The 27,494-nt window shown below is 37.7% G+C and overlaps 2 protein-coding genes across 7 annotated transcripts in view; both read right to left on the reverse strand.

Moving 5' to 3' along the window:
* Positions 1-1,374, reverse strand: part of cdc42ep4a (CDC42 effector protein (Rho GTPase binding) 4a) — a 29,556-nt gene extending 28,182 nt beyond the window's left edge. Inside the window, exon 1 of the mRNA XM_055187302.2 lies at positions 1,125-1,374. The gene's annotated coding sequence lies outside the window, so the exon portion shown is untranslated. The remainder of the gene's footprint in view (positions 1-1,124) is intronic.
* A 4,359-nt stretch (positions 1,375-5,733) lies between these two features.
* sdk2a (sidekick cell adhesion molecule 2a) overlaps positions 5,734-27,494 on the reverse strand; it is a 252,076-nt gene continuing 230,315 nt past the window's right edge. For 3 of the 6 annotated variants that reach the window (XM_073856927.1, XM_073856925.1, XM_073856923.1), the window contains 6 exons: positions 26,830-26,955; positions 25,505-25,669; positions 25,281-25,421; positions 18,386-18,530; positions 13,817-13,946; positions 5,734-9,225 (listed from right to left, as the gene is read on the reverse strand). In XM_073856927.1, the coding sequence (XP_073713028.1) occupies positions 8,824-9,225; positions 13,817-13,946; positions 18,386-18,530; positions 25,281-25,421; positions 25,505-25,669; positions 26,830-26,955 (1,109 nt within the window). In that variant the 3' untranslated portion in view covers positions 5,734-8,823. Of the gene's footprint in view, positions 9,226-13,816; positions 13,947-18,370; positions 18,531-25,280; positions 25,422-25,504; positions 25,670-26,829; positions 26,956-27,494 lie in introns of all 6 variants that reach the window. The other 3 variants (XM_073856926.1, XM_073856924.1, XM_073856922.1) reach the window with 1 other exon arrangement.

A 27,494-nucleotide genomic window follows, 5' to 3' on the forward strand; every position in this document is an offset into this window, starting at 1 on the left:
GGTTAGGGTTTGAGGTAAGGGTAATTTGGGGTTTCTTTGATTAAAACGTTGATCCAGGACCAAGAAAAAGGACCACATCTTACTTTGTGAAATCACGGGGGGCGGGGCTTAGATAGGGGACCCCATAATCTTTGACATAATTTGAACTCTGGGTATAAGGCTTTAAAAAAATCGAATTATGTTATAAAATGTATATTGTTATAAAGACTTATCTCTCTCATATTGTCTGTTCACAATTCACAGCCATACTGAGCTACCTTGACTAAGATTTTGGGCTTACAAAGGCACTGGTTTCAGAAACGGGTCAGGGCATTCAAGTTCATCCCATTCATCCATTGCCATGTGCATCATTCAATGCTTTCACGCGGATCTTCCCTTTGTTAAAAACCTGACATTCCTGGTTTCTCCAACCTCGCATACAATCACAATAAATACGTTTTATTTATAAATCTGAGGCAAACCGGTATTTTTTAATAGCCTAGTAATTTACCCAGACATTGTAAAACAGACCGAATGAATCAAAGATATGAAGGGTTAGGCAAAGGTTGTGGTAAAATATGTAATTACTCCAGGATTTGATCGAGTAAATGTTATCTTACTGTCGGAATCAAGAGTACACGTTGATATTCATGTCATTTGATTCGTGAGAAGCGAATCGCACGGTAAATAAAGAACAATGATGGAGCTGCGCGGAGCTGAGCATGTGCAGAAGATGACAGATCCTCACAGAAATAAACAATGAACAGACAGCCATCTGTTCGTATTAATGCAAACACATGCGTGATGTATGACTGGGCAATTTTGTAATATACTGTATTTTATTTTGTGAACAAAATCGTATTTGAGATAATGAAAGACGCCCATCCTCACACGCCCATGACCTTTCAGGCTGTGTAGTAATGGTGTACGTGTGGCTATCCTCAATAAACCAAACAAAAACTTTGTACCTAACCAAATACTACCTATAGTAGCTAAATAATAAAGTATAAAATGTACCTTTTTTGTGTAAACTACTGTGGATTTAGTCCATATGCACAGCCCACATAAGCACGTGAAAAAATAAGCAGTCATATTCTGTAAAATATTTCAGTTTCTTGTATATAAAGTTAAAAAATAATACTTACTGCGTTAAACGTTTTGATCCACGCACTGTGAAGCTTGTAAGTTTATCTCCGGGAGGTTTTTAAAAGACCTGCTGCTTCAGCAACTAAACATTCAGCATGTATACACTTCGCTTGTGATCCTCTGCGATGTTTTAATGCAGGTGTGATATCTTGTATCTTTAAGTTGCACAATATCAAAAAACTGTGAGTTCATAGACAACCAGCCGCATCCTTCCTGTTTCAAGCTCTACCGTAAACTCACCGCTCTCTGCAATCATTTATTCAGCCCCGCCTCTTTTTGCGTAGAACACGCCCCTTCTGCGTGTAGAGACGCCCCTTACACGATGCGCTTAAAGAGATAGCACAAATTGAAACATGCGGCGCACTTGCTTTTGCATGTTTTGTAACTTTAAAGTTTACTGTAAATTGCCATTGATTTACATAATTTAAATGAATGGAATATGGAAATATTGTGTCGTGTTTACTGTTTTACTTTTTTTTAGATTAGGCATCATAATACTTATAAAATATAATATTTATACATTTATTATATAAAATAAAAAACTAAATGTTGTACTTCATGCAAAACAGAACTGTAACAAAATCTTTTTTTTACATTTACATCTTGCAGCTCTGGTACATGTGTTTACCCTCCCAGTGGGCTTTCCCTTGTTTTTGGATGTCCCTTTGAAATGCAGTTAACATGATAGGGATCTCCCAGTGAACAATTGTTAGTCATCAGTCCCTTGAAAGTCTACTGAGTACCCATAGGGTTCAACAGTTGTTTGTATATTCACATAAATCAGCTTGGAAAGGGCCATTATGTGACAATTGCACCTCTTATAGGGGCCTAAATAGGAGTATCCTTTTGCAGTTTAAGGCCGTTGGCACTGTGTGCTCTTAAGAAAGGCATGTTTGAACAGTGAGGTCACTATTTGTGCTTGGGATTCAAACAGTAAGGTCATGTATCAGTGTCCTTTTGTAGCGATGATCCCATCAGCGGCATTGAGTTACATTTTTATTCACTCACTTTAACACATAATAAAAACGATGCTTTCATAAACACAATAAACTGATGTGAATGGAGCGCATTATGACTCACGATCATTCATGGTCATAATTAGATTAACAGCGTGACAGGCGGTACATTGAGGAAGTCTTTCAGTCATAATTAAAAGTCATTTCCTCCATTTGGCTGTAGTCCCAGATTTCATTGATCCATTAACCATGTGATCCAAGAGCTGTCAGTAATGTGTTAATGTACGTTATCCCAGAATGATTTATCTTTATTTACAGCAAAGACACATTATGTTCTGTCTTTGTAGGTATGACCTGAAGTGGATTTGTAGCTGTCATCTGTTCATACAGAGTTATTATGTGTCATCTCTCGTGACATCTCGTCTTAACCTCTGACATTCAGATCGATGCTTTCTGGCCTGGAATGAAGAGATTATCTCCAGACGAACTCTTCCAAGTCTGAACAGTTTCTTTTTAGATCATGGATAGTTTGATGCTCACCCGTTCTCATCTGGCCTGAAAATCTTTCCAATGTAGCTGCAGGGCAACGAGATGTATCAGTGTGTCTCTTCTTTATGTTTTTTCCCATTAGAACAGATTAGAAATATTAGTTTTATTTGCAATTTGTGTACATGTAGGGGCAGTATGAGTGCACAATGAAAGAAAATTCCAGTGCAGAGCTCATAAGTTACTTATTTATTGCGTGGTACAACTCGACTCGGCACTATACGCGGCTCGTCTTGACACGCTTGACTCAGTTTGCCTTTTTAATTGTAGTTTAATGCTGCTTCAGAGTGGATGGGTTTAAGACTGACTCCCTGTTCACCAGCGACTTTTTTCTGTGTGTTGCCCGTCTCCTTCCATCTGGTCGCTAGGAGGCGTTTTTTAATTCTAACTGTCATATACAAATACGTACCATCCTCTACAATATCTGACGAAAGGTGGATGACGTGAACTCCACTGCTTCACTCTCATTGGTAGTCGCTCCACAAAGATGCTCATCATCTGCATAAAGTTGAATTTTTCTTAACTTCTCTTAACTTCATCTATGGACACGCCCACTTCCTGACGCCAAAAATTACTGTCGTTCTTGTTGCAGGAAGCTTCCATTAAAATGAATGAGATCATGTCGCTATGCTACTGCTAGTGGCTGGCGGTCTAAACCGGGCATTATTGGTTGCGCCCCCTTTACTGCTGTGACATCATTTTAAACGCAATACAAACAAATGTCGCTCTTGTTGCCGGAAGTCGGCAAGCTTCCATTGAAATTAATGAGATCATGTCGCTATGCTACTGCTAGTCGCTGGCAGTCAAAACGGGGCATTATCGGTTGCGCCCCCTTTACTGCTGTAAAATTTTACTTTCATCTTAAACGTGATACAAACAAATGCTCAACATGAAATCAAAGGTTGTTCAACAAATCAGATGACAACATCACTTGGCTTGTTCGACGGCATTCAAGGGTAAGCTAATCTTGCATTTAGCAATGACGATGGTAATGACGATTCTCTCAGTAATATGCGGTGTTTACACATCATGTTTTAATATCGTACGGCTGGCTTGGAGCATCAACCGAGGTGCTACTGAAAAAGTATCAGGTACTAGGTACTAGGGGTGTAACGATTAACCTTGCAAATGCACGGTTTTTTTATGAATTATGGTGAAATCCCGGCACATTCCAAAGCCAGGGGGTGCTCTCGTGCAGAAAATTCCTTTGTGCCACAGAAGAAGTAGTATTACGAACGCTATTCCAGGAAATGTCTACAGGAATATTTATATCGCTGTTCTTCAAATTATTTCAGGTATTTTCATGATAATAAGGAATATTTTGAATTTGATTTTGTAAACGAGTGTTGCTTTTTTAAATGCACGTTATAAACGACTCAGACTCATAATGATTTTAGATTGATAAGGACTTCCTACTGATCACAGAGCCATAGTGCACACACAAGCTGTGCATGACACAAAGAATCGCAGCCTTGCGATTCAGAATCGATTTCAGACAGGCATTTTTAATAGGACACACGATTAATCATTACATCCCTACTAGGTACTGTACACAGTGCAACCCCCCCCAAAAGTGAGCTGTAGGGAGCCGTATTAGGCAATGGAAAACCGCCATAAAGAGTCAACAATAACAAATAAGAAAGTAAATATTGGTACAGAAAACCGGACAAAAACATGTTGCTATGTTTTGCAGGTTACAGATATATACACATCTTTAGGTCAGTATGTATTTTATTTGAGAAGTTAAACTGGAATGCAAAATGCATGAATATAAATAAAAAATAGAAGTTTATCCCTAAACCAAGACCATTTGCCTGTAAAAAAAACCCTTATTTTTAGTGCTGGGCAAAAATGAATCGCGATTAATCGCAAACAAAATAAAAGTGATTTTTTTTTTACATAATATATGTGTGTGTACTGTGTATAATTATTATGTATATTTAACCGCACACACATACATATATTAATTTCAGAATTTTTTATTTATATATATATTTTTTATTTATACATAATAATTACACACAGTACACATTTGTATATTATGCAAAATATACATACGTGCATTTAACTTATTTTGTATGCGATTAATGGCGATTAATCTTTGCCCAGCACTACTTATTTTATATTTGGGTGATTCTCACGAAAACTTGGTTTTAAAAATGTCAAGCATGAAAATGTAAAAATTGCTTAAATTAACTTTTTTCCCACCAGACATTGAAAAACAAAGTCTGGAGTAAATGGGAACATTAATTTAAAAACTTTTACTTATCATTTAACACTTTTTGTAACATAATTAAAAAAATTAGTCCTAAAAAATCTCATTACCGCAACAGTCAGAAAACATCAACACTGACATATTTTCAAAATGACATGACAAACCTGAAAGAACATAATTTGGAGATTCTGCACATGCATTTAAAATCAAAGTATTATGCTTCTATTAATTAAATTAACATTTAATAAGCATCTGTTGTGGTAATGATAATCAAAATGTCGTGTAAGCATTCTGACAAGACAATATTTCAAATTAACTGATCTTACCTGGTAGCCATCTTGAAGTAACTGGTCCATGTGCTTGGACACTCAAAATCAAACTTTATTAAAATTTTGTATGTGTGCTTAAACTGTTCTCAAAAAGTGTTGCGGAGGATGAGAACATCAGGCATGGACACATCATTTTCCTAATTTTTCTTCATTATTATTAAACATGAATATTCAGTAAATATTTTTTCTGTCATCTAAAGTAGTCTAGCAAAACATCCATTTATTATTTTTTTCTTAATATTTTTGTGTTCATTTGATTAAATTACAACATAACGCATGTTCAAACACAGCCGGACACATTGCGGTAATGAGAATTTCAGCAAAAAATGAGATAAAATTTCCAATTATAAATTCTTATGTTGAAATCACACATTGTGCAAGGTAGAACACAGTATTGTGTTAATTCTGATGCTTTTTAATGTTACTATATTACACATTTTAAAGCTAAAATCATTACTGCCGTGGTGTTTCAATGGTTTCGTGAGAATCACCCATTTACACACACACATGTTTTTTTTATGTTGCTGCATTTTCAAGCCAAAGATCAACAGAGATCAACAAAAACACTGAAAAATAGAGTAATTTATTTTCGATAAGAACCATGCCTTGGTCCAATATAATTCATCAAGTTCTGTACAATGATAGTCACTTCACAGAGAACAAGACAGAAGATATTGTGATTCATGATCATCATATTTTAAAGTCCTTTAAAATAGTTTGCCACATAAGACTGCTGTTGCTCTTTTTAAGTTAAGAGTATAAAACCAACCGAATGTATAGAAATGAAGCATATCTGCTGACTTACACGTAAGCATACTGCATTATGTCAAACTGCGTGAACTGTAAGAAAACACATTCTACAATATATTCAGAGAAATACATACAATGTCGTTTAAAATAGCAGACATTTTTATCAATCTCTATGTGTAAAGGAACCCCGGATGTGACATTTGTGACTTATCTGTACAAATCATCTTACACAGTGTAGCATCACCTGCTTTTGTGAAACCATGTGTTGTGAGTCCATGTAGCTCATTTGCAAATGTTGATCTTTTAATGTACCTATGGAAGATATTCACCCACGCACTTATCTTTACATTGTCTTATGCATGATATTCTCAGATGTGAACAAACATTCTCAGTGGTAGCTCTCAAAATGACTAATAAATATGTAAATATATGTTGTTGTTTTTTTTATTATGGGCATAACAATTTCCTCATAAACAATCTCATAAAGTACCTGCATCTCTCAGTCTTATGAAATACCAAACGAACATGATCTTTAAACATTTCAACGAAATGTGCAGCAGTCACTAAAACGATGGCAGCATTCAGAGTCTCTTCCTTTGCCTCCTTTTCTGTGCCAACTTGGCTGTTTTTTTACAAATGATAAGCAAAAAATAAAACTGACCATGTATTGAATCCAATAGAAATTCAATATCCTTACAGGAATCCTATTTCCATTCATGTTTGTTCAGTTCGCATGTATAAGGTGCAGGAAAAAGCTTTCAGTTCCAAAGACTGACATTGCTACAAATTCACAGTTTTATCTTTTGCTTTTACAGATAATCTGTTATTGAATGTCTAAACACATCAGAGCAAAATCACACAAACAAAATTTGAACAAATTTTACAAATAATAAGAGCTTTTTCTAGCATTACATACAATGCTAAATGCAATTTGTTCTTAAGCATGATTTATACTTATGCGTCGGACCTACAGCGTCTCTCCAATAATGTGACAACGCATCAATTCTACATGCACCGCAAGTGCTGTGAATAGTCTGCTAGAAACCCTTCCTCAGGTAAAAAATCAGCATTGCATTTCCTCATACGCATTTCCGCTTGCGGAGGTAAAAAAAATAGGCAAAGTTGAGGAGAGATATTTAAAGCCACAATATGTACGATTTTTGTAATGCAGTTTTGTACTTACATTATCCCAAAAGTTCCCAAGGATTTGTAAATCCAGAAAAATTCCTGTTTTAAATAATGACTCATTTCCCTTTTAGTGACTTATTTCCCTGGGCTCGACCCTGGCGGGGGCGCCGCATCCTCTTTGTTTTTTAATTACTGCGCAAAGAGACTTAGAACGCTCTGCTGATTTTGGACATACAGATATGATTTATACATCATTTAAAACATTAAAATGTCTATTTTTTAACACAAAATTAAGAAAATAAACATGATGCGCGTTCTGTTCTCTCTCCCTAAGTAAAGTCCTTTCAGAAAAATGAACTATGATTTTACGAATACTTGTCAGACAAACAAAAGATAAATGTCTACATACTGCTTGGAATGTCTACTTTTAAACGATGTAAGTAAAATCAAAAACAAATATTCTCATTCAGTGTAAACTGTATGGGGGCGTGCACACCAAGACTTTTACGCCCGCGGCCGGCGCATGTTTTCAATTGTTTCCAATGGAAGCTCAGCGAGAGTTGAAAAATATTCAACGTTGGGTAAAAAGCTCCGCTCGTCAATGTCAGTTCTCACGCGGCCGTCCAATCACAGTGTAGGAGGGGCGGGAAAAGTATCACTGCAACCAACCGTCTCACAGCTGACATACCACAGCTACCAAAGCGCTCAGCTGAAGGCGTTGTCCAGGCGTTTTCAGGCGCGTTAAAAAGTTTTGGTGTGCACAACCCCTATGGCAAGAAGAATACAGTAGGTAGCGTCTTTCTCCTGTTACTTTATTACCTGAAATGAGCTGAGATCGCAGTTTCCGGTTGCAGAAACTATGGCAACACGAGTGGTCAAACACGTATATAACATATAACGTCATTAAGCTTCGTCTTTGTTATTGTGTAATTGCGACCTCTAGTGGTAAAAATCGACATATTGTGGCTTTAACTAAAGCTCTGTTTATAACCACATTCAATGCTGATGCTTCTTTAACAACATACACAATAAGATGTTCATTCTTTGGCTTTTGCCTTGATACCGTGATGAATAGACCTGTAACATGCCCGTGGTCTGCATGTGTAATTGCACATCGACGCAAACAATGACAGAAGTATAAATGAAAACTGACATGTAGCCTATGGCATCCAATGCAGAAGCATAAATCAGCCTTTACTTAACTTCTAGGGACTAAGATTGAAGTAAAATTATACTTATATTTTGCATTTTTCGAATTTAGTACAAAATTGTTCAGTGCAGATTGTATCATCACCATTTCATTTTTTGTTATTTAGATGTTTACATGGATTTCTTAATGTCATAGATTTGAGATCGATCTAAAGAGCATCTCATAAGCTTCCATGGAAGCAAGGAAATAACATGACCAATGTCAAAAATTAATGTAGAAATGTGTCAGATTTAGTGCAGATCTGAAGTATTTCTTTAAAATCTTTTGGACCCCAATACATGACATGAAAAATAACACCTTTTTTGTTTTTCAAATTTGACATTTCTGAACATCCCGTAATCTCCTAGACATAGTGAATGGTAAATAAATTAACAAATTCTCTAAACATGATTGTCTGTGTTTAAATGCTCTAGCTCACATACACACCTGCAAGTCCTCACGAGGGGCCGAATAAACTCCAAAAGCAGCACTGGATGTCTAACAAGATGCAGCACCGTAAGAACAGACCAATGATAATGCAGGAGTCAAACACAGGTGTGCTGTCATTGAAACGAGAGTCTTCTATCAAACAAACGATGAAAATCCCGTGGCTGGCACCTGGGTGGAGGCTCCCAGGCTGCTAGGTGGCCTGTACATGGTGTGCTGACTGTTGTTATCAGAGGAGAGCAGCGATGGGGTGGGAGTCCGGCTCCCCTTAGGCCTAAACAGGGTGGCGTGGCTCTGGGGTTGCGGAGAGGGATTGGTGTGGGGTAGCAGGGGTGGTAAAGGTGGCAGCGGAGGAGGGTGGGGTCGGGACTCCTGTTCCGCCACCGTGTCGGGCTGTGAGTAGCCGTACGCCGGAGGGCGAGAGACGCCCTTCTGTTGTCGACGCCAGGAATTATAGTAGGTGGGGTCACTGATGTAGTGGTTGACGAAAGAGTGGGTCTTCTGCCGATTCGGATCCAACTCGTATTCGCAGTCGCTGCCCTGCAAGCCAGAAAGAAAAGTTTTCTGTACTTTAATTGCATATCACAGAACGTCAAGAATTTACGCTTCCAGAAAAAAGGTACAAAAGCTGTGACTGGGGCGGTACCCTTTCAAAACTTATATTAGTACCTCAGAGGCACCACAAATATACATTTTGGACCTTAATGCTACATATTAAGGGCGCACTCACACTATCCAAACCAAACCATGCCCCAGCGCACTCGTCCCCCCTCCCTACTCCCCCAGAAGCACGCACTCACACTGTACTTTTATCGATCCAAGGGCACGTATTTGTCATTACGATGCGATTCTTTTGAACAAAGCAGGAAGTCGTTTGGTGCTTGATGACACACAGCCCTCTCACATGCCTATCATATTGCTTTATTTGATCTGTCGCGTGTGACATTCACGTAACCCTGCTGTGCGAATCATAAGGTTTTAACGAAGGCAGATGAAGGTAAGTGGTCGCGCAACTGAAGTCTCTCCTTTTGAAACGTGATCTGGCGTGATTAGCTATCACACTGCGCCTTTCGCGCCTGAGCCAAAGTGAACTGCGCTCCAACCCACCTCTGCAAGCATGATAAACCAAACTGTGCCCGGGTGCGGTACAGAGCGATCACACTAGTCAAATGAACCAGGCTTTGGGGGTCAAGCGCGCCGGGAAGCGGTGTGGTTTGGATAGTGTGAGTGCACCCTAAGACCTTTTAAAATACCTCCGTCCCAGTGACAGCTTTTGTACCTTTTTATTGGTTAGTGTGATCTTTCCCATAATCTGAACATGTATAATATCTACTATAATCTACAGATTCATAATATTATAGGCGTCGTTAGGCCATTTTTAGTGGGGCCCACCTAAAAATGTTGCCATGTTAGCTCTATAAAGTGTTCAAGGTTACCTGATCGCTTCAGTCCCCTTTAAAATTCATATTAAAATGGCAGCACAACAAATTTCGGCTCTTCCTTCTCTTTTAGTTTGCACATTTCAGTGCATTTCAGTTAAAAAACGCTGGTGGGTAAAGAATTAATGTAGCCCTGGCCACCCCATTTAAATCTAGCTCTGCCACTCTTCATATACAGGCCTAACATTACACTATATTCAAAAATTATTTTATTTTATTTATTTATTCCTTTTTATTATACCCTCATTGGGGGGCTATCAGCACTGCTCTGCTAGACTACCACCAACAACTACAGCCTCACCCAAAACACTGAGGAGCACATTAGCTTTGTCAAAGTTAAAACAGCGCATGCAGGTCTACCAACAGTATTTATACAAGTGTTGAGGAAAGCTAAAGAAAGGAGAATTAAAGGGGTTCTTATAAAGAACAACGTTTTTACACAGTGGGTATCTGATAACTCTCGGTTGGTTGTGGTCGAACGGACAAATGCTCAAATAGGGGAGGTGAGCCCTTTTCCAAACATTTTCACAAACATGTATATAGTCATAATCTACTGCATATGTAGACTACACTATTTTACTTCATCTAAAATAAAAGAAACCCGCAAGTGATGGTGACACATTTGGAGATATGAAGCGAAATTATTGTTTCCTGGAAAAAGCAATGCTTCTCGTGTCCATGAGATTGGATTTCCATGAATGAAATAAGCTGTGTAAGCTTACATTAAATTTCCTTATCATGATCTAATTTCATGTGAAACAATACTTTTGTTTAGTGGAAATAGAGGCACAGAGAGGAATTTTACTGTTCAGAAGTTGCTCTTTTACAGCTTTAGAGATTGAATAAGAATTGGATTATAGGATTCAAAGTGAAATCTCTGATAATTGACTTTGGCATCTGTGAAAACATGAGAACAGTTGTGTGAGTTAAAATCTCTTCTCTACTGGAGACATGTGAGATTACTGGAGTCGTCTTATCAGTAGATAAATCTGAGACTCTTATGCAAACATCTCCATTTGCTCTTCATTTAATCTTATTTCTACCTAAGACCCTGTCCACACAACTCACGATTTTCTAGGCAGTTTCAGCGTTTTGGGAGCCTGAGTCCACTCTTTTTTGAAACCGGGTCCCGGGGTGGATAAATCTGAAACCGACACCCTTGTGTCTTTGTGTGTAAAGCAAATCTGTTTATTTTAGCTCTTTTCCCACACAGATTACAGAAAATACATGGGAAAATGTGTAAGTTTGCTATCTGCTATTTATCTCTGAAGAAACTATGTGCGCATTTATTTCTGATCTGAACTTGTGCATAAAGTGCACTGGCCTATAAAGCTGGCAATCGATCTCAGTTTCAGAACGAATAGTGAGGAGCTCCCTGATCTCTGCATTATTCCAGTTTGCACACATTTCTTGTTGTGAATGTTGATATGTATTTAAAACCCCATTGTCAAAGAGCTCAAAGGTAACTTCTTGTGATGACACATGCATCCTCACTACGACACGCCGCTTAAAGGTTCTTCATGATCCCATTTTTCAAACTTTAGTTAGGGTGTAATGTTGCTGTTAGAGCATAATAATACCTGGAAAATGATAAAGCTCAAAGTTCACTGCCAGGCAATATATTTTTTAACAGAAGTCCCCTTTCAAAGCCTACAGCGACGGCTGGATTAGACTACAGCCCTCAACTTTTTGCTTTAAAGGCCTAAATATAAGATTTTTTGACTAAACTTTGCCCACAGGAATACGTCAGTCACCAGCTAAGCTAACAGCAAGCTAAGCTGTCGTCGAATCACAACACACTAAACAAACTACACAATCAGAACTCGTTATGTATTTCTGAAGGAGGGACTTCATAGAACAAGAAAGACATCAGCTTGTTTTGAGGACAGTAAAAACAGCGCTATACAGATAAGTACATTGTGTGAAAAATGCAGCGTTTTTTACATGTTAAACATGAACACATGTTATATTGCGCACTGTTAACACAAATCAATACTTCAAAAACACAGAAAGAACGGGACCTTTAAGGCATTGTTTCTGGCATTTGTTCACATTACACATTTATTGGGACGACTCCGTGTTTACAGAGAGAGAAAGATCGGATTAAAAAAATATCGGATAGCATAGCTTCGTGTGAATCTGGCCAAAGAAAATTGAATATTGAGCCGGCGCTCTGAGTTTTTTCCGCGCTCAGCTCCGAGCACCGAGAGCCGAAAGAGACTCAACCTTGGGCGAAACGCTCCGCCCGTCAATGTCAGCTCCCACACGCCCGTCCAACCACAGTGGAGGAGGGGCGGGACAAGTATCACAACAACCAATCCGCTCACAGCTCAAATATCACATCTATCAAAGCGCTCGCCAGAAGAAAGCTGACGCTCAGCTGAAAAAAACAGCTGGCATTCGGTGCGTAAAAAAGCTTTGGTGTGCACGCCCCCTTAGAAGTGACATTTGTAAAAAAAATGACATGAGAAACTTAAAAGACTTTTTGTGGGCGCAAGCGTTACTGTGATTGTAGTCTCAGCCTCAGACGTCACGCCCACAGAATGTTGGCTAAACTTCTGCTGTGTATCGTACACTTAACTGGAAGCCCTGTGGGAATGTCGAAGTCATCTTCTGATTTGTTGAAATAAACCAGAATTTCAGGAGACGCGAGTGCCGCAATTATTCTCGGTCCCCCGGGAAACACGGTCCCCCGGGAAACAAAGCTCTGAAGTTCGTACGAGGAAGAGAGTAAGTTGTGTTTACGTGGCTAATAATGAGCAGTCATCATGATCAGCTAAACTTTGCATTCTCAAAAATATAAAAGTTCCTGGTATAGACTCTGTAAAAGACGTCCAAGAGTATGGCTTGAGGCATTTAGTGGAGTCAAAAAGATTGCAGCTGGCGTTTGGTTTCCCGAATTGCTTGTAGGTGTTAAAAAGTGGAGAGATATGCTTCAAACAGATGTTTACCGGGAACGTCTCATTGTAGTGGCTTTTGATAAAGTGCACACACCTTGTAATGATGTTTATTTAGATACTATTTGGTTGCAGCTGGTTATTTCAATGACTGACTTGTTGCCAACCGGTTCGTTATTGTGGGGACATTTTCACACTCCGAAACGTGACGCTAGACGAAACACACTGTGATTGGTTGTTTAAAATGTCGGTCAAACAGCCTCGTGGGCGGGCATTGGCCGAAAAAGCAGGGAAAAACACCAGACCTTCAGTATTAAAGTGATTGTTATTCATAAAACAGCCTCTAGGTGGCATTGTGTTAAATGACTCGTTTAAGATACAAAGTAAGATATAAAATAAAAAATGAATTAAGATATAACCAAATTTCTTTACCTATATATATATATATATATATATATATAGAAAGAGAGAAGTTGCATGCCATTTGTACTGCATTTGACTGCATCTTATTGGCGATAGCTTATCTTATCCCGCAAAACTTTTGGGTGCGCACAAAAAAAGTATTTTTATTTTCCCCTCTTCAGCTTCGTAGCATGGAGAGTGCGTTTAAAAAAATAGGAAGTGATGTCAAAATAAGATATCAGTGTCAGTTATTTTCTTTTGATTAAAGTTTACAAAGGCAAACAATTTAACCAGGATCTTGCATTAAGAAAGAAAGTAAACATTGTCAATTGTGATTTCATGTTGACTTAATGACATAAAGAAACAGGAATTATATTGTCAGGAGTGAATCACCTGTGAGTCAGACACCTCTGAGGGCTTTTCAGTCAGACTACTGCTATCTGCAGGGACCAGGTCATTGTATTTAATGCTGACGTCTTCATCGGAGTAGTGCAGACTGCCCGGACTGGGTCGGGGCGGAGATCTGGAGAGAAAAAACAGAATAAAGTGTACATTCTGGGTCATTCACAATCAAATTGTTATGCGTTTTCTAAGTAAAGATGATCATGGCATTGCACCCTAATGCTGTGTTCACACCAGCCGCGGTAGAGGCATCAAGCGCGAGTGATTTTAATGTTAAGTCAATGTGAAGACCCGTTGACGTGCGTCTGGCGGTCTCGCGGCGCGAATGTGGCATTTAGCGTGGCGCAGTAGACGCGCTTCCACCTCATTCGTGTGTCTAGTTCGCGTGAATGGCGCAAATTGAGCGTTGCTGCAGGAATGGGAGTTAAATTTTTTTAACTTTGGCGGAAAAACGTGCCGCGTAAACCAATCATGAGCTTGCTCTAGTAGTGACGTGATTACATGAAATGAGCGGAGTCGCAAAAGCCCCCCCCATGACGCGAATTTTCGCGTGAATGTCTTGATGACTAGAATTTCGCGCGTGAAACCGAAGAGAGTAAACTCAAACTGTTCAAGCGGCAAACTAGACGCGGTAGACGCAAATTTGACGCCTTAAACGCGGCTGGTGTGTTAACCCACGGTTAAAGTTGACCGATGTGTCATTTCTGATCTTGAAGTGACAGTACATTTTAACTGTAGGTTAATCATTTGAAACAGAGGCTAAGGGATCCATTTGCCCTGTTTGAAGATCTGGATTACGCAAGCAAACACACGCTGTGATGTAGCTTGCTCTTGGACGAATTCTCAAAGCTCATTTTGACTGCATGAATAAACTGATAAACAGCGTCTGCACACGCCAGAAAAAAAACGGAGGTCAACGATCCAAAGGAAAAGGCCAGCAAGTCATTCCAGTGTCTTCTGAAGACAGATTTAGGAGTTATGGGGGATTAGACGGCATTTCTTTGAACCACTTGAAAAATAACGTAAGAACGAACGCTACGCGGCGAGATGAGTTTTCTTCATTTGCCATAATGAGGTCTGATATGCTCAAAGCCAAGGTCACTGGAGATGTCAGCTTTTGAACCGAGGTTGCTAAGCTGCCCCGGTTCAGAGATTCACATCAGTTGGCTTAGAATTTAAATCAAGCTGAAACAACTCACTAATTATTTCAAGAACTGTCTGTTATTTGGAAAGCCCTAATAAGGATGCAAGAGGGATTTTGAAAAACGTGGCAACCACCAGCCAAGCACATCAATGGTAAATGTACGATGCTATGTCCGATCTGACAACCGACAACCGAGTTGTATACTAATGGAAAACCCTGGTGGTGGAGGGGTTGTCCCAGCAAAAACAGTGCCCCTGGGATAAAAGCAAAGAGACTTGAGGGGGAGGAGAGGGTTATGACATTGTATCTGTTTAAAATTCAGAGGAGGCTGAGATTTGAGGCAGGCAGAAGCACAGAGGCGGAGCCATGTCAAACAGCCCCCAACATCCCTCGACAGCCAGTGAAGGCTTTCAATTATTCACGAGCGCCGTATACTTTCATTGCTTTAGTGCAAAAGGTCTTCCTCAATTCCTAGACCTCTTTTCTACCTCCATCAAAATCTCTTAAGACTTTATCTAGTCGGTAGCTCATTATCAGGACTGCATCCAGAGTGGAAGTCATCTACTGCTCAGTCTCCTTTGATCCCCATCCCGAGCCTCTGCAACTGGGCAGAACACCAGCCCAAACCCCCCAGTACATTCCACTATAATAGTCCCAGAGCGGCTTCTCCAATTACCAGCAGAGGAAGCTCACAATAGACCCTTCCCTACATCCAATCAAACTAAGTGGCCTGCAAACTCTACAAAGAAACTTCAGATCCATGCTATTAGAATAAAGCAAATGTTTACATAAAACACTTCTTAATCTAGAACAGTGCTAAAAAGTCATAAGATTTAGTTTGAATAATAAATTCTGGCTAAAGGGTTTTGAAATCTTACACATTTTTTTCAGTCTGTTTCAAAGATGTTCATTCAATTGGTCTTTCAGTAAAGTGAGACCAATTAGGTTGCTTAAATGAATAGTTTTCTCTCATAATATATTCAACTTCATGCCATAGGTGTATTTAACTTTCTCTCTTCAGTTGAACACAGAGATATTTCAGCAGTTCTTAGTTTTTTTTTTTAACTTTTGAGGCTATAAAAAAGCACACCCATCCAGCAATAAAATAATCTTAAAGGGACACTCCACTTTTTTTGAAAATAGGCTCATTTTCCAGCACCCTTAGAGTTAAACATTTGATTTTTACAGTTTTGCAATCCATTCAGCTGATCTCCGGGTCTGACGCTAGCACTTTTAGCATAGCTTAGCACAATCACTTGAATCTGATTAGACCATTAGCATCGCGCTAAAAAATAATCAAAGAGTTTCGATATTTTTCCTGTTTAAAACTTGACCCTTCTGTAGTTACATTGTGTAGTAAGACCGACAGAAAATAAAATGTTGAGATTTTCTATGCCGATATGGCTAGGAACTATACTCTCATTTTGGTGTAATAATCAAGGACTTCGCCGCCGCAACATGGCTGCAGCAGGCGCAGCGACACTACGCACCAGCTATTGAAAGATACTAAGGGGACTATTTTCGGCTGCTGCATAATACCACCGCGCCCCCCGCAGCCATGCCACGGCAGCAAAGTCCCTGACCACCACGCCAGAATGAGAGCACAGTTTCCAGCCACATCTGCCCAGAAAATCTCAACATTTTATTTTCTGTCGGTCTTAGTACACAATGTCTACAGAAGAGTCAAGTTCCAAACAGGAAAAACAACGAAACTCCTCGGTCACCTTTTTCAGGCGCGATGCTAATGGTCCAATCAGACTCAATGGATTCCGCCAAGCTATGCCAAAAGTGGTAGCGCCAGACCCAGAGATCAGCTGAATGGATTCCAAAACGGTAAAAATCAAATGTTTAACTCTAGTAGAGCTGGAAAATGAGCATATTTTCAAAAAAAGTGGAGTTTTCCCTTAATGACTCCATTGTGTTAAAAAATTATACATTTTATGGAAGATATTTTTGCAAATTTTAAATTAATTAATTAAATGATTACAACAGCTAAATGTGTCGCAAAATTTTAAATTAAATGATAAAATAAAAATTAAAACCACAAAATGTGTGCCAAATTGAAAGTAAATTATTATTTTTTTCAAGGTGATAATGAATCTTCCCTGTAAAATCTGAAAATAAAAAGCAATTGATGATTTGACATTTAATTTTTACTACAATCTTTGGACAAGTCTGTGCCAATATTAAAATTAGCTCATTCCACACCATTTTTTTTCACAAAATTTTTTTACAAAACTTTTACAAAATGCCTTCTATAAATATATAAACATACAATATATTTAAAATAAAAGAACAGACCATCTGCTTCGAAAGAACAGCTATTTCATTGCTAAAAAACTACGTTATTTTGTGTATTTGGTGTAATACTATGTGTTTGCGTGGTTTATGGTTAAAAAACACATTATTTCCCACATACCGTACATTTTTGTGAAGATTGTAATCAGTTGAATTCTTTCAGAATGTTCTCAATTACACGAAAATGCATACTGTATACATTTGTAAGTATGGTGGTGATTATGGGGTGTCGCTCTGGGACGAGAGAGCATAAGGGTGAGCACAGTATCACAACACGAATCTAGACCTACACCACTTCACTGCCTGTGAAACAGCTAAAGTCATTTGTTGTGATTTCCTGTTTTTTATATAAAATCATCCTATATAATGTAAAGAACATTTTGTGAAAATATAACCTGGCTATCTTTAATATTGACTGAGTAAGGTCATGTCAAAGATTGAAATCAACGAGTGAAATCAAACTTTGATGCTTCTAATCTCATCATAGATTATGAGACAAAATGAATTTCACAGTCAGATTCACATACATATAAAGTTTTAGGCTGTGACAAATGAAATCTGCTAACTTTCTTTTCAAAATCTAAATTCATCAAAGTCATTGTATAATTTGCTCATGGTCTCGAAAAAACCTTTTAACTGTGGACATGTTATGTCTATAACGAATATGATAAAACATTTGTTAAAGCAGCTTACATAAATGGTCACTTTCTACAGCATGTACTTTGAATGCCAATAAGACATGAAGGGAAGGGGGGTCTTAGGGATCCAACAGTCTGGCGTGTTCCTTTGAGCTGACGGATTTGAAAAGAGCGACTGTCATTAAAATCCATGCCAACTTGATCCATTTAAAGGATGACTGAAGCAGAATATAAATCAATGACTGAGCCGAAGCTCTGTGTGCGGAGAGAATACATTCCCCTCTCGCCCTGTGTTTTTAGCTATTCGGGAATGAAATCCATTGTGCAAATAACAACCTGAACAGAATACTGATATACGATATTTACCTCAAACTCCAGCAAAAAAACTTTACATTAGCTATGAAAATATTCTAGTAAATATTTATGATCTAGCGTGTAGGTGTATTTAAAATAAATAAGCCATACATCATCCGCACTGACCGGGTGTAAATTCCGTTTTTCCGGCAGAAGGAATTTTTCACAGAGAGCCGACGGTTGTTGAGCTCCAGGGCGGGAAAACGTCCTTCATCCAGCCGCACCATCTCTCCATGGGAGAGGGGCAGAGATGTGCAATTGGAGTGGGCACCTACAGAAAAAGATAAAACGGTAGTCCATGAGGATTTGAGGCTTTTAATAACACTATTAAGTTATACTGTATTTAGCGGTGCATGCCTTGTTTATACTCGTGCCTGACCATGTTTTTTTAGTAACCTTTTTTTTGCATATTGAGTACCTTTGGCAAAACCAGCATTTTACTATAGTAACCATGGTTTGCTATAGTAAAAGTATAATGATCACGTTTTTGGTAGATTGCCATTTATTAGAAATATTGTAGTTAAAGGAACAGTATGTAAGAAATGTATATCAATTAATCATAAAATGGCCCTGATATGTCACTAGACATTAAGAAAACATTTTCATTTCAAATACTTATATGACGGACAACAGTGGTCTGGCCAGGATATTGTCATTTAAAAAGTGGAGTTGCAGCCCTCAACTGATGTTTATGTTGTCATGTTGTGTATTGGCCACCATATGTGTGATTGCAGTACCAGTTTTAGCCACAAGTTTTGTTTTTGCTATACCAGTTTTGACCACAATCCTACATACTGTTCCTTTAAACTACATGCTTTGCCACACTTATCAGTGTGTTTAAAGTCTTATCAGTTTTTAAAGGGGACATATTATGAAAATCTGACTTTTTCCGTGTTTAAGTGCTATAATTGGGTCCCCAGTGCTTCTATCAACCTAGAAAATGTGTAAAAGATCAACCCAGTAACTTAGTTTTGGTAATCCATTCTCTACAAGCATGTGAAAAACAGATCATTGAAATTTGGCTCGCCTTGTGATGTCAGAAGGGGATAAAACCGCCCCTTAATCTGCACTATCCAACCACTGCTATTTCATCAGCTCATTCGCATTTAAAAAGACACACCCAAAAATGGCACATGTTCTACAAAATTTTAACATGCTATAATAAATGATTTATGTGATATTTTTTTAACCCAAAACTTCACATAAGTACTCTAGGGACACCAAAGATGTATTTAACATCTTAAAAAAGTTTTGTAAAATGTCCCCATTAAAATAAGAGAAACCACAAACATGACAATAAAAATGTTTAATGTGATCATGACAGCACACCACACACCAACAGATTCCATTTACAAACAACCCCGTTATCGAATGAAAACATAGTAAATGTCGCAAAGTCCTGCGATCAAATGTGACTTTATGGTAAACTTTGACGGAAATTGCATTAAAGTTGCCATTAATCGGAAGTAGGGATTGTCGTATTTTCCCTTGTGGTGATGCATATCCAAGTGAAAATGTAAAAAAGGTAAATCAGGACTTCGTCCTTCGAAAATTAATTGGAAGTTGGGTATTTTTTATGATTTTTTTCCCCATACCCTGTGACTGAAAGTAAAGAGGGATTGTTTCGAGGAGGGAAGGAGTTTTGCATTTTGATTAAAGATTATAAAAATACCACAATATTATTTTAAAATTACAGTTTTTCATTTCAATTTCATTGTGAATTTAATACTGCATGGGCTGCTTTTGACTATGGTTATTATTATTTTGGCTTTCATCAGCTTGCTTTCTGTTTGGGTATCATTTTGTGTCAAGTGACAGTCTACAGCGTGCATGCACGTTATCCTCATGGGTTCCCCCCACTCAACAGGATTTCTGATCGTAACATTTCTGATCATCAGGACTTTACCTAGGATTGTCGTAAATCAGCCCAAATTCAGCTCAACTACCTTCTAGTGTGCGGTGGCAATAGTGAAGTTGCAGTATATGGTGTATTTGTGGTTACTATGGTTTTACTACAAATGCTATAGTACAACCATACACTCTCAGAAATAAAGGTACAAAAGTTGTCACTGGGACAGTACCCTTTTAAAAAGGTACACATTTGTACCCAAAGAGTGCATATTAGTACTTTGAACTGCCAAAATGTACCTTTAAAGGAACATATTTGTACCTAAATGGTACATATTAGGACCTTTTTCAAAGGGTACTGCCCCAGTGACAGCTTCGTACCTTTATTTTTGACAGTGTAGTACTGTAAATATGTATAAAAGCTGAGCATTGTTCTTGCAGGCACTGATTTAAACACTGTAAAACCATGGTTTATTTGTCAGAGACGATGGTGTGGTGGGGCGTGGGCAGTACTCCGACATTGGTGAAAATGCACTTTCGGGAGTTTGAATCTCAGTTAGAGGTCCTTTGCCGATCCTGTACCCCACTCCCCACCCTGTACTTTCCTGTCATCTCCCTACATACTGTCTATAAAATGAAGGCAAAAATGGCCCAAAAAATTACTTTAACTCTTTCCCCGTCAATTAAGAGAAAACATTTGCATAAAAAACGTGTTCCTGATGAATTTTTATGTTATTCTTTTAGCAGCGATTATCCACTACACAGCAAATTTAGCAGAGTTAAAATTACGGTGTTAATGGAAATAAAAAGAGTTCAGAGTTAATTTAACACTGGATTGAGTTAAAACTATTTTATTTAACTCTATAAAAATAAAGAGTTGGTGTCAAAACAGAGTGTTACCACTTTTTTTTTAAATCAACTCCCACAGTGTTTTGTTAGTGGAGTTTGTTAACTCTTAGGGTGTTAAATAGAGAAGACCTCCCACTTTTTACAGCACACACTGAATCGTGTTTTTGGATGATGCAGTTCAAGCAGAAGGTCATCTCTTTCACCAAATGGTAAGTAAATGTTCAATAAATAAAATTTTGATCAATAATATTTGTGAGTTGTGAGCTGTTATGTTTTATATTGCTGTTAGTATCAAGTTTAACATTAAGTGTTATTGTCATTATATGAATGCAGCAGTTGAGTTTAGGTCTTAGCCTCAGATGGAGCAATTCATACTCGTATAATGTTTTGGGGAGTTTTTTTGTTGTTGTTTTTTTGCTTAATATGCTGTTTAAGTTTAATATATTTATATTTAAATCCATTAATGTGTGCAGGAGATTTGCTTTGGGGACTTTAGAGGAGCACAGAAATAGGCCTACATGAAAATTTCTTCAGACAAAGAGCATTTTATAACAAAGTGAGTATTTTGTGCAAAACATAAATTGTTTTTTTGCATTTTGCATTGTTTTTTAATACTGAATTTTTCCATTTTATTTTTGTTTTTTTAACAGAAAAGTTAAATATCCAGTCTGAAGGTCTGACCGTCGAGGATCATATCACCTCCTTACAGCTACTGGTTCATCATATTCTGCTGTTATTATGTGAAGACCAACATGGATTTTGGATTGAAATGAAGTCAAACTTGTTTGTATGAACTGAAGCATCCCATAAACTGTGTTTACTGTTGTTATACATTGGGAATGTGCTTTTTAGTTGTCTCAAATGTTAATATGTTAATTTAATGAACACTTAAATGCATGATACATTGAGGACAATTATTCTGTCATAAATAAATGTTGATCAGATGACATTTAAAAAAAATCATTAATAGTTTTAAAATAAGAATGATAGATTATACTGCTATATTGTTACATTAAAAAAACTGTTTAAAATAAAGTTTTTGTCCCAAAAGTACCTTAATATGTTTCTGTCTTTACATTTACCATATTAACACCATATTAAAAAATATAACACTACATTGGAGAAAAATTACACAGAGGGAGTTAATTTTTAACAAATAAAAAATATTTAACACTGATTAGTGTAAATTTATAGTTAGATTTTTAACTCTGTATAGTGTCAATTGCTAACACTTTAAAGGAGTCAATGTGCCAACACTTTCAAAAGTGTTAAAATAACTCTATTGGGAGTGGACCCCATGAGACACTTTTAAAGTGTTGAAATTAACTCTTATAGAGTTATTCTGAGGTTCCAGATTTTGGTGTGTAGATGGCCAACTACCCAATTTATAAAAAACTGAAGCAAAAAAACTATTTACTAATTTTAAATTCTGTGTATGTTTTGATAATCGTTCTGAATCTGATCTCTAACAAAATTTCTTCACAAAAATGCAATTATTTTAGCTTTTTGCTGTTTTTTATGAAAAATACACATATAAGAAGAGAAAAAATATAGATAGGATTAAATGTTTTTCCCCTATTTTGTTTGTTTGTTTATTGTTTGTTTGAAAGCAGAGGGTCTGTTCTTTTTAGGGATGAGCACGAGTACTCGATTGCTCGAGAACTTAAATGTGGCATCGATGATCGATCACAAAAACGATGATCATGTGCGTTTATTTATTCATTTATTGTGGATATGGCGGCATTTGGATGTCTGGTAGCGTACAAGCGCATGTGGTAGTAAAGAAGAAGATGAGTCTGAAGATGCGCGTTTAACGAAATCGCTTCGGTTTGTGTTTATTAACCCTTTAGTTTCACTTCATCACACAGCTTTTCCTGTAAGAGGTTTCTGTTAAAAACATTTAATTAATTGGCGCTGTCCAGTGAGCGGGACACCTACGTTTACTTCAATATTTTCTATGTAAATGTTAATCTATCACGGCAAACTATATATTGTTGGAAAGGTCTAAGAATCTAGTTTTCATATTTCAAAACCTTTTAGCAGTAATAATAATGCAGTTACTGTAATTTATTCATTTGTGACACAAGTAGGCAGCAAACCTCAAAGCAAACCAGCACAAACCTAAGTTTTTTTATGTATTAAAAATAATACTATATTGCATTTTTATTTATTACAAATAAATGTAAACTGCTTAAAAAAAAAAAATATTTTCACCTCCAGACACTTCCCTAAAAAACGTTGAAGTGTCTTCTTTAAAACAAAAAATTACCAAAATTAAAACCAAAATTAGGCTTCTAGATCAAAAAAAAAAAAAAATGCCAGAGTTATATTAATTTAAAGGTGTAAATCACCTTTTCACCAACCCCTCACTCAAAAAGGGCTGCGCCAGTTAAAGGGTTAATTCATTAATAATCTAGTATGTGTTCATTGTTCTGTCATAGTTTCTTTAAATTTAAGTTTTATTTGAGTGTTTTTAATAAAAATATTTTCATTTTCACCATGATGTGTATGCCCCGCCCCTTTGATTGCCCCGCCCCCAGTTAATCGAGTACTCGTTCTTCAGACCTATGGAGTAATCGAAATAAAAAAAATGACATAAATGCACATCCCTAGTTCTTTTATTTGATATGTTTGTATGTTTATATATTTTTAGAAGAAAATTTTCCTGGAAGGCATTTTGTGAAAATCACCAAAAATGCTTGCGGGCAACTTTTTAAATAAAAAGGGTGGCAGGGAATGAGTTAAAAAACATTCATTTTCATAAGGGATACTTTTGACATAAAATACAATTTATAAATATAAGATCAATTTTATAAAACTGCACTGGACAATAATCCCTTAAATATTTCTTTACAAAAGATTTTCTATTCTATTTGTTTTTAAACATAAAAAACTGGTGCATGTGGACGTGTCATGAATAACCAAGATTTAAAGGCAAGGGCTTATGGTCAAACTGTGTTCCTTGTTGCACAGATATGAAATTAATTTTGACAACAAATAAATCTTAGAACAATATTAAGCAGTAACTAGTTCAGATCTCCCTAGACCAACTAAACCACATCTCCCTATCCCTATACATTTAGTTTTGCCTTGTTATGTATGTGAGCATAGCAGAGAAGCAAATCAAATATTACTAGGTCACACATCTTCTAAATTCAGAAGTCCTCTGACCTCAAAGGTTCTGTTTGCTGCCCTTTCTGACACCCTCACAAACATGGACTTCAGAGTTAATCAAAAGTGTGATTTCAGGAAGGTCAGGAGAGCAATGACACCTCCGTCTATGTGGCCAGTGTGGTCACCTTGCTGAACTTTAGTGAAATAAGCAGACACCAGAAGATCAGAAATGAGCAGAGCGATGCGAGTGGGGTGAACCTTGAGAGTAGCCCTTTGTGTTCCACACAAACACTTTCACTGTGTCTCAGCCCTGTTTACTGACCCTGGCACAGCACTAAACTCTGACCAAGCATTGAAGCAGCCATATGAGAACGCCACCCACACACGCAAGTCTGACATTTCCAGACCTCTGAAATCGCTTGATGCTTTGTTAAATGTTTGTGGTCTATTTTACAATCAAAACAATCTATAACCCTCCCTACCATGCCCACTGCATTTAGCATCATGAATCAGATTGAGTATAAAAAAACAAGACAAAGGAAAGATTTACGGTATTTATTTCCTATTAAGATTTTCACTACATATTACATATTTTATATTTTTTGTATTAAAGGAACAGTTTACCAAAACATTTTTGTTTACTCATGATTGACTTAAATTGTAAGTAAATTGTTTTATATATAATTTTTTACAAATATTTCCTATATTTCTTGTTTATAACCTTTTATCACACAAACATTAAAATTCCCGGGTAAATATCCATTTACTACTGTCTAATCGATCTCTCTGCAAAAACAAAAACCCATTTCCATTCTTAAACCCAAGCCACCGTATTTTCTGTGAATCTTACAGCTTAGACTGAAATATTGGCGCTGATAAGAAAAAGCTCTCGAGCCGAGACGAGAACTAAAATGATAAGCGATGTAATTTGGGATTAGACAGCCGACCGCCTCACTCGGGCGCAAAATGAGTCAGCAATCAAGTCGTTAGAAATGACCAACAACAACTGAAGCAAATAGACACTGCCATTGATTCTCTGAGCTGCTCTCAAGTGGAAAATCACTTTTTCTCTCTGGCAAAAACCCACCAGCGATGGGAAAACGGAGCTGAACCAAAGTCCATTTCATTGAATCAGCAGAAAGGCAATCAGGGTAATTGAGGGATACTATGGATCTATCTTCAGTATATTTTCAGTGGCATATCGACCCACCTGAGTCTGTTTTCTTGGTGTACTTTTTACTTTGCCCACGTATGATGAGAATAAATACAAGCAGAAGGATGAAGATGAGGCCAACCAGAGCAATAACCACCAGAAACCACCATTCTTCGTAAAAGGGAGAGACCTTTTGGGCTGTTAAAGAGAAAGACAGTTTTTTACCAATTTGCAGTTGGTTAAATGCCTTCTAGCGCCTTGTCGGGATCAAGTTTACTCACCTGAAATTGAAGGGGATGGAGTACTGGGAGAACCATAGCCGTAATCATTCACTGCGATAACACGGAAGTCATAGGTGACTCCTTCTCTGAGCATATCCAGATTCAGAGTGTAAGATGTCACCTCTTTAGGAATGTCCTTGATGAGAATATCCCACAATCCTTCATCTGTAATCAATCAGAATTTTGTAATAAGTTCCATTTTTGGAGAATTGTAAAATAACATATCCTAGACTAATATTAAGTAGACAACTATAGGCATTTGTTTGTGAAACAACATTGTTTCAGCATTCTGAACATCCCAAGAGAGCAACAATTGCATGACTTTGGGAATTTAGTACCATGTTCGTTTCAACTAATGTCAGACGGGGAATTTTCAGGAAACATGTTTGTTAAAGGAATATTCAATTTTCTTGAAAGAAAAATCCAGATAATTTACTCACCACCATGTCATCCAAAATGTTGATGTCTTTCTTTGTTCACTCGAGAAGAAATTATGTTTTTTGAGGAAAACATTGCAGGAGTTTTCTAATTTTAATGGACTTTAATAGACACTTAACACGTAACAGTTTTTTTCAACAGAGTTTCAAAGGACTATAAACAATCCCAAACGAGGCTTTAGGGTCTTATCTAGCGAAACGATTGTCATTTTTGACAAGAAAAATAACAAATATGCTCTTTTAAACCACAACTTTTCGTCTAGGTCTGGTCCAGCGTGACCTAACGTAAATGCATAGTGACGTAGGGAGGTCACGTGTTACATATATAAAACTCACATTTGCGGACCATTGTAAACAATAAACTGACACAAAGACATTAATTAGTATCAGTTGACATACAACAACGTAGGAACGGTCCTCTTTCAACGCACTTGTAAACACTGGGGCGGAGTTTCGCGTTCGTCTTCTGTGACCTCTTGACATCATGACGTATTGCGTGGGGTCACGCTGGCGCATCACAACCGGATCTATACAAAAAGTTGTGCTTTAAAAGTGTATATTTGTTAATTTTCTTGTCAAAAATGACAATTGTTTTGCTAGATAAGACACTTATGCCTCGTTTGGGATTGTTTATAGTCCTTTGAAACTCTGTTGAAAAAAACTGTTACGTGTTGAGTTAAGTGTCTATTAAAGTCCATTTAAATTAGAAAAATCCTGCAATGTTTTCCTCAAAAAACATAATTTCTTCTCGACTGAACAAAGAAAGAGTAAATTATCTGGATTTTTCTTTTAAGAAAATTGAATATTCCTTTAACAATCGTAATATTTGCAATTCTGTTTGATGACACTAGTGGTATGTACATGCAGAAAAGTATGACTTTTACTCACCAGATGGTCTGGCCTCTATGACATAGCGTGTAATGGGGGCTCGTCCGGGATCACCGCTGGACCAGTGAAGTGTAATGGCCGAGCCGTAACGAGAAATGAACGGCTCACCTGGAGGCCCTGGAGCACCTAGAACACAAATGAGAGAATAATGCAACAGCTTAGACAGTAAAAAAAATGGCATTTACTGGCAGGGTTTCCCGCAGCACTTTGCAGTTTGGGCGGCCCGCCTAAGCTGAGAAACCCTACCGCCCTAACTAGGTCGTCAAAAAAAAAAAATGCTGCACAAAAGGCCGTCAAGTGCATCTCTGAGAATTGTGCGGATGTGCTTCACAACGCGAGCGGGCATGCGCGCCACACGGCCAAAATGATGTGGTTCGTCACTGTCTGGAGGATAACTAGCCAGTTGATAAAACATCTCGGAGAGTAGCGCGGACGCGCTTCACACCGCGAGCATGCACGCGCGCCACATGGCCTAAATGGTCCGACATGGATAGCAGTTAATAAAATGCGTGTTAGTAAGAACTGTAAGTGGACTTATGTTTTGGGTTTATTTAAGCCTGTTATTGTATTAGTCTATAGTTCTAGCAAATTTAAAGTAAGTTAGCTGGGGATTTTGTTGTTTGAGCAACCTGCTAGCTAGGTTTTACGTGCCTGTTGCTGATATA

This window comes from Misgurnus anguillicaudatus, chromosome 19 (assembly GCF_027580225.2).
Source record: "Misgurnus anguillicaudatus chromosome 19, ASM2758022v2, whole genome shotgun sequence".
NCBI classification, from domain to species: domain Eukaryota; kingdom Metazoa; phylum Chordata; class Actinopteri; order Cypriniformes; family Cobitidae; genus Misgurnus; species Misgurnus anguillicaudatus.